At 36.6% G+C, this 11,010-nt stretch overlaps 1 protein-coding gene across 2 annotated transcripts in view; it reads left to right on the top strand.

Moving 5' to 3' along the window:
• Nucleotides 1–11,010, top strand: part of LOC132754087 (uncharacterized) — a 51,013-nt gene that overhangs the window by 19,978 nt on the left and 20,025 nt on the right. The window contains exons 3-6 of one of the 2 annotated variants that reach the window (XM_060744715.1): nucleotides 5,416–5,528; nucleotides 6,070–6,137; nucleotides 7,164–7,420; nucleotides 8,631–8,798. In XM_060744715.1, the coding sequence (XP_060600698.1) occupies nucleotides 5,416–5,528; nucleotides 6,070–6,137; nucleotides 7,164–7,420; nucleotides 8,631–8,798 (606 nt within the window). The remainder of the gene's footprint in view (nucleotides 1–5,415; nucleotides 5,529–6,069; nucleotides 6,138–7,163; nucleotides 7,421–8,630; nucleotides 8,799–11,010) is intronic. The other variant, XM_060744781.1, reaches the window with a different exon arrangement.

An 11,010-nucleotide genomic window follows, 5' to 3' on the forward strand; every position in this document is an offset into this window, starting at 1 on the left:
AGCTGGCTAGGCAATCTAGCAGGGCATTACTAAAGATAGTTGTAAAAATGCTCTGCTGGAATGCTAAGCTGGCTAGGCAATTCTAGCAGGGCATTACTAATATAGTGAACAAATGCTTTTCTGGTAATGCTAAGCTGGCTAGGCAATCTAGCAGAGCATACTAATAAAGTGTTAAAATGCTCTGCAGGAATGCTCAGCTGGCTAGGCAACGTATAGCAGGCATTCCTAATATAGTGAAAAAATGCTTCTGGTGGAAATGCTCAGCTGGCTAGGCAATCTAGCAGAGCATTTACTAGATATAGTGCTAAAAATGCTCTGCTGGGAATGCTCAGCTGGCTAAGCACAATAGCAGAGCATTCCGTCAATATAGTGAAAAAATGCTCTGGTGGAATGCTCAGCTGGCTAGGCAATCTACAGTCAGGGCATTACTAAATATGGTGTTATAAAATGCTCTGGTGGAATGCTAAGCTGGCTAGGCAAATCTAGCAGGGCATTCCGAATATAGTTAAAAATGCTCTTGGTGGAATGCTCAGTTGGAAGACTGATTCTGAGTTCCAGGAATTTATGTTGCCAAAGGGTTTATTGACATTTTCGACTTCTAGCAATTCTGAGGCACTCGCAGACTTTCAGGAATTTTCGGTGCCAATAGAAATTATGATACTTTTTGACTTCTAAGGACCTTTAAGAGACTATTTCATTGTCCTGCGACTTTTTGAAGCGACACTCGCAGACTTTCAAGGAATTTTGGTGCAATGCTGATATTGACAATTAAGACTTCTAGGGACCCTCAAGAGTCCATTTTAGTCGTCTGCCGATGATCTTGGACACTCGCAGACTTTCAGGAATGGTTGCCGTGCCAATGGAAATAATCATATTTTTGCTTCTATGGACCTTTAAGAGTCCATTTCATTAGCTTGCAGCGTATTGTTGGACACTCGCAGACTTTCAGGAAAGTTTGTGCAATAGAGATAATGACAATGTTTACTTCTAGGGACCCGCCAGTTCCATTTTTATGGTCTGCAACTGATTCTTGGGGACATTCTTCAGACTTTCAGGAATCTCTGGTGCCAATGGAGATAATGACATTTTTGACTTCTAGCGACCCACCAGAGTTCATTTCGCTGGTCTGCGATTGATTTTGGGACACTTGCAGACTTTCAGGAATTTTGATGCCAATGGAGATAATGACATTTCTGACTTTAAGGGAACCGCCAGAGTACATTTCTTGGGTCTGCGACTGATTCCTTGAGACTCGCAGACTTTTAGGATGTTTAGTGCCATTGCAGATCGTGCCTTTTTTACTTTTAAGGACCCCTTAGTCATAAGCAGAGCATTTTTACCCTGAAATGTCATTATCTGCATTAGCACCAAAATTTCCTGAAAGTCTGCAAATGCCCAATAATCAGTCGCAGACCAACGAAATAGACTCATGGATGGTCAAAAAGGTCATAAATTGTGATTATCTCTATTGCGCAACCAACAATTCCTGAAAGTCTGTGACTGTCCAAGATTAAGTCGCAGACCAAAAAAAATGGACCCTGGATGCGGTCCCTAAAGTAAAAATTGTCATGTATCTGCCTTGACATCAAAAAATTCTTGAAAGTCTGCGAGTGCCTTCAGAATCAGTCGCCAGACCAAAAAAAATGGATTCAGAAAGGTCCCATAAGTCAAGGAAATATTCCATGTTTCTGCATTGACACCAAAATTCCTGAAAGTCTGCTGCGAGTGGACTCAGAATCAGTCGCAGACCAACGAAATAGACTCAGGAGGGTCCTTTTTGGTAGTAAAATGTCATTATCTTCCATTGGCAGCCGAAAATTTCTGAAAATCTGCTAGTGTTCCAGAAACGAATTCGCAGACCAACGAAAATGGACTTCTGGATGGCTCCTAAAAAATTCAGCAAAATGTAATTATCTGCGATTAACACCAAAAATTCCTGAAAGTCTGCGATCGTCCAGAATCAGTCGGAGACCAAAAGAAATAGACCACTTGAGGCGTCCGTAGAAGTCAAAAAAATGTCATTATCTGCATTGCGCATTAAATATTTCAGAAAGTCTACGAGTGCCAAATAATCAGATTGCCTAGACCAAACGAAATTTTATACTTTATTTAAGATCCCTGCTAGTTTGCCTAGGACAGCTCAGCATTCCGGCAGAACATTTTTACACTAATTTTCAGAATGCTTTGCTGGATGTGCCTAGCCAGCTGAGCATTTTTAAACACTATATTTAGGAATGCCCTGCTAGATTGCGGTAGCTAGCTGAGGGCATACCAGCAGAGCATTTTTCGCACTATATTTTGGAAACGCTCTGCTAGATTGCTTAGCCAGCTGAGCTTGCCAACAGAGCATTTTACACTATATTTAGGTAATGCTCTGCTGGATTGCCTTAGCCAGCCTGAGCATTTTTAACAACTATATTTAGGAATGCCCTTCTCAGATTGCCTAGCCAGCTGAGCAATTCAGCAGAGCATTTTTACCACTAATTTATTTTGGAAATGTCCCGCTAAATTGCTTAGCCAGCTTAAAGCCATAAAGCCAAAGCATTTTTACACTATATTTTGGAATGCCCCGCCTAGATTGCTTTAGCCAGGCTGCAAAGCATAACAGCAGATCTTTTTTTACAATATATTTTGGAATGCCCCGCCTAAGATTGCCATAGCCAAGCTGAGCATAACAGCAGAGCTTTTTACCACTATATTTTGGAATGCCCCGCCTAGATTGCTTAGCCAGCTGAGCATAACAGCAGAGCATTTTTACAATTATATTTTGAATGCCCCGCTAGATTTGCTTAGCCAGCGAGTAATAACAGGCAAGAGCTTTTTACACTATATTTTGGAATGCCCTGCCTAGGATTGCTTAGCCAGCTGAGTTATAACAGCAAGTATTTTAACACTATATTTAGGAATGCCCGCTATATTGCCTAGCCAGCTGAGCATACAGCAGAGCATTTTTACGCTATATTTTGGAACCGCCTCGCTAGATTGCCTAGCCAGCTGAGCATACAGCAGAGCATTTTTACACCTTTGTTTAGTTAATCCCTGCTAGGATTTGCTTTAGCCAGCTGAGTATAACAGCAGAGGTATTTTTAAAACACTATATTTTAGGAATGCCCTGCCTATATTGCCTAGCCAGCTGAGGCATAGCCAGCAGAGCATTTATTACGCCTATATTTTGGAACGCCTCGCTAGATTGCCTAGCCAGCCTGAGCATACCAGGCAGAGCATTTTTAACGCTATATTTTGGAACGCCTCGCTAGATTGCCTACCCAGCTGAGCATAACAGCAGATCATTGATTTCCCTATATAAATCGTAATGCCTTTTTGCTTAGCTCACTGTTAACTGCTAACTTCTCACATACACTAATACATGTAAGTGAACTCGAGGGGAACATGTCAATTAAATAATCAAACTACTCGGTTGATAGAAGCTGACAGGTACGCGTGAAGGAATATTCGGGAACGTGTTTTAGTTACCATGTATGTTACGTTGACTTGTCATGTCCTATCAAAAGTAAATTGAGCCGCGTCACGACAAAACCTACTTAATGGGTTTGCGAACAGCATGGATCCAGACCAGCCTGGGCATCCGCGCAGTCTGATCAGGATCCATGCTGTTCGCTTACCAACCCCTATTACAAGTAGAGAAACTGATAGCGAACAGCATGGATCCTGATTAGACTGGTCTGGATCCATGCTGGTCGTAAACGCACTATGTTGGTTTTGTCGTGACGCGGCTCAATTATATTTTACGAGCCATACCTTGTTAATGCAGCAACATAATTATGCCCCCTTGTGACCTTTAAACATTGTAATCATAAGGGTTAATATTTCACATGAGTTAATATGTGGTTATTCTAAGATGTTTCGTGAAAACATTTGCCTTAAAATAGTTCGCTACAAGTCTAAAGATTAAAATAAAATTTATATATTACTATTTATTGTTAACAAGGTTATAAAAGATAATACATTTGCAAAATTAAAAAAAATATTGCATTTTTTTTCAATAAAAAGAGGAAGATTACAAACATTTTAACAAAACTGCTGAAAACTGTAGTATGGTTGCACAATTTTGATAGGATAATGGTAAGATAAATACTTGATTTGTCCAAAGAAGCCAAACTAAACAAGCAGTTTCTAGCTATCTCAGCCAGTTTCTCAATCATGTAGAAGTTAAGGTCGGAATATCTGTTAATGACGAGATGCTTAGCTGAGAATATAGTATGACTATTATAGCACATAAATTACCAAGTTAAAACAGAAATTCGCATAATGAAATCACTATATTAGAATCAGGTTATGTGAAGAATAGAAATTCACAAACCAGGCACAGTTAAGTTAGAATCACGTTATGTTAGAAACAGAAATACACGTAATGGACACACATAAGTGAGAATCAGGTTATGTGTAGAACAGAAATTCACATAATGGGAACACTTAAGTTAGAATCAGGTTAAGTATGAGCAGACATTAACATAATCATAACAGCTAAGTTAGGATCAGGTTTTATAAAGAATAAAAAACCACATAATGTAAACACATATGTTAGAATCAGGGTATGTAAAGAACAGAAATTCACAAAATGATAACACTTAAGTTTGAATCAGGTCCTCCTGTACCTGTGGAATAAATCTCCCTCAAACTACAATTACTACATACACTCATTTTAAACGTCTATTTTTACTCTTTTCAAAGATGTTTTGTAGTATTTTGGCAAAGAAAATATGTTTTTGTGTTCACATGTCATATGGTAAACAATTCACATTTTTCTTTTGTCCGGTTTAGACAGATATAACTGTTTATGTCTTTCAATTTAAATGTTTTGTTAATTTTTATACACGCTTTTAAAGACATGAGATAAATTGCAAAATTATTAAAGCTGAAATGGTTGTCCTGTTTTGAAATGGCACTATGGGTGGACATGTTGTATATTGTGTCTACTTATGCGAATTAACATAACTATCACAGTTTCATTCAACTTTAAATGTTTTAATTGTTAAGTTTATTTTTAGACTTATTAGCGTGATGCCATGCGACAATCACAGACAAGCCACTAAAATGACTGTCATATTAAGCTATTTCACAGATATTCAAATTTGACAAATCGATTACATGTAGTTGTTTTATTAAGTTATTTATGTATTTGGAAGGTATAAGGGACCGTGGCGTTATATAATGCTGTCACCTATGACATGCTGTATCAAACCGAACATTTGAACATTTCTTTAATTGTTTTCAATTTATTGATTGATCATTTCAGTAAAATTAAAACGCCGTTTTAAAAGTAGTATCGAACATTTTAAATAATTTTCATTTAGTCATGTGATCTTTTAGTCTCCTTCGATAAGTAATGCAAACACTTTTTGTGCTAATCATAAGTTTCATGAAAAGATAGATATCCTTCATTTTTTCTTGCAGCAATGTTGCGAGCAAACGTCCGATTTACAATTGCTAACCGTAACTACACAGATGATATGAGAAACAGTTCAAGCTTGGACTTTCATGAACTTGCAAGACCGTTATGTGAAGAGGTAACGATTTTCTCTCATTGACTTTCACAATGGCCAAACTATTTTACAAGTGTATTCGTGGTCATACAAGTAAAATTAAAGTTTTAATTTACTTGCCATTTAAATGTCTTATCATTGTTTCATTATTAGGGGTTTTGATGTATTTCTTAAGACAAGACTTTAATTTTATGTCATTTTCTTTGTTTTCAAGTATGAAGTATAAAATGGCTTTACTAAGTTCTTATGAATATGCAAATCAAAACATATTCAATTACTTTTCTATTCAATACCTAGATAATGAGATATGTATATATCTTTTTCTACTCTAAATATCTGGAAAAAAGATCTACTCTTATACTAATTATAACAGCGATAGTTACAGACGTCTGTTACCAGGTGGGAACTATGTCTGTCAGTGTAATCACGTCAATGTAATGCTGGACATTAGTATTTTGTTACCCTTATGTCTTGATTTACTCACGGAATAAAGCAACCAGCCTGGCCGATTCCGTTATCAAAATTAATATTAGCATAAAACGTTCAATATGATATGTTATTTCAGATGGATGTATACTTCCTAACCAGTGAATTGGCAGACTTTTATTTAGGCTGTAACGTTGTTTCTATGACGTAAGTACATATACAAATAAGCACCTTTATGCTGTCATGATATGTATTGTTGCATTATATAAATTACGATGTATCTATTTACAGTCAATATTACAAAAGAATGTTACTGGATTTACTTAAACATGGGATGCTTACTTTTTTTAACTTTTTTGCATACTAAACGTACACTTTCATGGAAAAATATTAATAAATTGACAATTAGGATGAACACAGACTTTTATACCAGCACTGTGCCTTGAACTATGATTCAAGTAATGATACAAGTTTACCTGTGGTGCAGGCAGCAAAATGATAAACGAATTTTAAATCCCGCTGTGAACAGTAATTCTGTGTTCTTTAAATTTTACACTTCATACAAGCTTAAAGTAGATGATAAGAAATAATTTTATGTATTGCAGATATTCTCGCTTTCATATGGTGGCTGATTTGGTACGCTTTTGTGCGTCTCGTTGGCGCTAGCGACAACACGACAAAGCACCAAACGGCGCGTTGTTGCGCTGTCGCCTTGTCGTCCTTTCTCTAGCGCGGCACGCCAAACGGCGCGATGTCGTGCGGTGTGTTTTCGCGATGACACATTGTCGCTCGGTTCAAATTGAAGGATTGGCTTATAAGCCAAGCGACAAGGGCGACATCGCAACAATGCCGCCCGCAACGGACAATGAGCCGTTTGGCGTGCCGCGCTAGAGACAGGACGACAAGACGACAGTGCGACAACGCGCCGTTTCGCGCTTTGACGTGTTGTCGCTAGCGACAAGACGACAGTGCGACAATGCACCGTTTCGCGCTTTGTCTTGTTGTTGCTAGCGCCAACAAGCACAAAAGCGTACCAAATCAGCCACCATACTTTCACCTCCTCCAAGTGATGGCAGGACTTCTATATTATATGATATAGCTTAGTTACTGTTAAAATACAACAGACAAACAAAATATAATGAACAATAAGTTTTAAAAATGATGATATCATGATTATTCTTTCTACTTACATACATCATTTTTCTGGTATGATTCTTTTTTTCTTTTTTTAAGGAAAGAAAAGTCGAAGATGAAAACTGGAACAGCAGTGCATTACACACTTGATTTCATAGACAACAAAGTTACTAACGACGGGGAAAGAATAAAGAAGATAATCATGCGAAAATCGGGTCGACAGCAGACCGAAGATACTCTTTATCTAGCAATAAGGGATTTCCTGGTATATCTGAGAAGTTTAAAAGTAGGAGTCGAAGTTCTTCCTTTACCAGGCGACCACCCAGGCAGACGACACAGACCCAGAATACCTTGGAGTAAGTGGACAACATAACATAATTAAGCATATTTCTTCTTATGAATTTATGTTTCTATATAACTATCTATTGCATAAAGTTTTTCAATCTCCATTGTTTTCAGAGGTTAAACCTGACTTTAATTAAGTGTTTGCTGTTTATTTTGTGAACCACATTAAACCTTTTTTGTCTTCTTAATGTTCTTTCTATTTTTGTGTGAACAAAATGCAAATGTCATTTTATGATTCTGTTATTTCCACAACGTTAACCAGTTTAAACAATAATCTATCTTGTTTGTACAAACTTTATTTGACGTTAAACGCAGATCTGAAAAACGCTCCGTTGCCTTTATAACAATAAGTGCCAGATTTTAGAATTGTCAAATCATACAATATTTAGATAATTTAAGTTTAGACCTCATATTTGTTTCAGTACCAACTATTGGAAGAAAACTATCGGATATTTTAAAGAGACTTCACTGAGGTTTAAAAGCCTAAACCATAACATTTGAATTTCTTACATACATGAGCTGGGGCACTTTAAACAGAAATATATGCAAAGATAGTTAAGAAATACACTTTGAAATAAATTGAAAATCGTATTTTTATGCTTTTCTTAGCCCGTTTTGAGTAAAAAGCGTTTAAACGTTTTTCATTTTGTGGCTTTTTTTTTACAATTTGAATAACTATTCCGGAAAAACGAAGTGCGCAAATGATCTGAAATTTTGCAAAAAGATTAGTGGTCTAAACGTACTTCAAATGGTCCTTTATCTGGAAAAAATATTTTCAGTCCCATCGTGTCAAAAAACCTCAGAAAATGCTTTTTGATTTTTATTATTAAGTCTTTCCAGTGTCTTGCACTACAATACGAGTGATGTTTACGATAAAAAATGCAGATACAATGCAGACATCATGCAAAAGTATTCATATACAATAAACAAAGGGTGAAACCTTCCCATATAAAATTTAAAGACCATTTCCTAGTCCTTAAGATATCTTCCGCTCAACCCGTGGAGTGCGTATTCGAACCTTAGTGGGGTGTCACAAGCACGTTTTCTCACATGACACCAGAACCGTTTCTCCCCAGGAAAGCGACTAAGTCGCAGTTCAAACGAGTTACAATGACTTCAATATTAAGCTTCTAAACTAACAATATTTAAGCATATAGTCGAGATATTAGTCGTCATATTATTACACAGTGAGATAAAGTAAAGATTTCTATTTTGTTGCAGATGAAGATGTAGACTTCATAGCCCGTAAGTCAAAAGATGTAAACAATAGTGGGACTAATACATCAGTATTAACCAATACTAAAGAACTAACACAAAATTTAACAGAACAGTTTGAGCGCAGTGGTGTTGACATGTCATTTGACATACCAAGACTGGTTTTACCCAGAGGTGAAATTCACGATCTTCCAATTATTACACCAACACAGTTTTACCAAAGTGTCACACCGCGCCTGCATACACACGCTTTGCATTTACAAACAATGCCTGTTTTGTCTCATATGTTTAATAATGTATCGGTGTCTAATGTTGTTGATGCTTTGAAACGGGAAACTGTGTTTCACGGTGCAGGTGCTTTTATTAATCCAGCAGCAAGTTCTTCTGTGTCTGTCTTTGTTACAACTAATGATGTCCAGCCTATGTTAAAGTTTCCTTCTATTCAAGAAATACATGTTAAAAATGGTGTTATTGCACAGAAAATTACACAAAATGACCCCAGTACAAACGGTCTGGGAATACATAAACATAAGGATTTAGCAAATCAAATTGAAACATCTTTCAAAGACATAAATCACAACATTGAAAATCAGTTTAGTAAAACAGCTGAACTGTTCCTTACAGGAACAACATATAAGACCATAGATGCATCAGAAAGTAATCAAAAGATATTTACTCTTTTAACTGATGTTTTCGTTATAATGGGAAGTAATAGTGGCGTTGCAATTGAACCTACATCTTATATCCCGCCGATTAATAATATCAATCTGCAAAGCGAGTTAAATGAATTCGTTGAGGAAAAGGTTCAAATAAAGAAGAAGCCAATCCCATCTTCTTTACAAAGACTGTCACCTTCTTCTCAAGACATCTTACCTATTCTCATTGCGACTGAAACGCATTCGCAAACACATCTAACAGCCGGGACAAAAAATGAGGTCAACCATAGCATGTTTACTGTAGAAATAATTGGTAGTGATAAAGGTCAAAAACAAGAAATAGTAAACGATCCTGTCCCTGCCGATAATAATATAGAACTGAATGAACTTGTCGTAGATTTACCTGTGCAGGAGGAAATTGTACCTGTAACTGAAAATGTAGAATGGATAAACCTATTTAACCAACCGCAAAAAACTGTCGAAGTTCACGTCGGTGACATTCTAAACACAAATAGTTCTAATTGGGTGGAACCCATGCACCATATTGATGAACTTGCTGTTTCACCAGGAGCTGAAGTTGTTGATCTGTCTCTTGGTATACAAAGGGAATCTGGATCAAATAGTATGAGTAGTAATTCAAATAAACACTTTATGAACAAATTCTTTCAGATTCCCACTTATGATAATACTACCCATTTTGATAATATTAAAAAGACAATGAATGCAAACGCTGAAATGGCAGTCAGAAACCGACCGTTACCAAATGTTATAACTCGCCAAAAGAACACAGTCAAGCAAAATGAAGACAAACAATACCCACAAATCGCAAATAATTTAAGAATGCATCAACCTGAACGAGACTTTGATCTCTCCTGGAGAAGATTGCAGAATCATGTGAAAAACATTAAAGTAAACACCGCATTATCAACAAATAGCCAAATTCCTGGCGTAACTTTGCTAGTGAATGAAGACGCAGGTGTAAATAGCAATATCGACATTTATAACCAAAATTTAAGAGGAAACATCTCATTAAGCAATAAGCAAAAACGCTTTCATCAACCTATCGATTTGAATACCAAAACAATAAACTTTACGAGGTCCTCTTTTAGAATGCCTCAATTTAGATTTAACCTGCGAAAAGGTCTTTTAAATGGAAGGAATGCGTTGGTAATATCACATCCGAATAGATCTACTCAAAATAAGAACATTCAAATCAGACAAAATAGTAAGGTGACTGAAAACAGACAACCATGGAACTTTTTAAAAAGAGTAGGGGTTAATCTGGCCTTCTATGATCCAGGGATAGCACGAAGACATATATTTGGTACAGATAACACAAATACAAAAGTACCTACAAGTGTTCAAAGACAAGCTTTTAATCAAAATTTGGGAATAACGGAAAGAAGAGACATGCAGTCAATCTCCCGGAAAGGTCCTTATATAAGAGACGGAAATTTTCGGCCACAAAAAGGAGGCTCCATAAACATAAATGGGAACTTTTTAAAACCTTATCAAGAAATGATATTAGGAAAAAAGGGTATGATTTTAGACATTGCCTTGTAAAAATGTTCTACACTTATTGCGCTTCGAGAGTTTTCTGACGTTCATTATAATTCAATAATGTTATACAATATTTATCATTGTTAATACGCGCTTGTATGTTTCGTGATACATTTATGTTGGGCAAAATGTGGCAGCCAATTTCATTTAATATGCATTTTGTTTTATGA

Source organism: Ruditapes philippinarum, unplaced genomic scaffold (genome assembly GCF_026571515.1).
Source record: "Ruditapes philippinarum isolate M1 unplaced genomic scaffold, ASM2657151v2 ctg3014_1_1_1_1, whole genome shotgun sequence".
In the NCBI taxonomy this organism is placed as follows: Eukaryota; Metazoa; Mollusca; class Bivalvia; order Venerida; family Veneridae; genus Ruditapes; species Ruditapes philippinarum.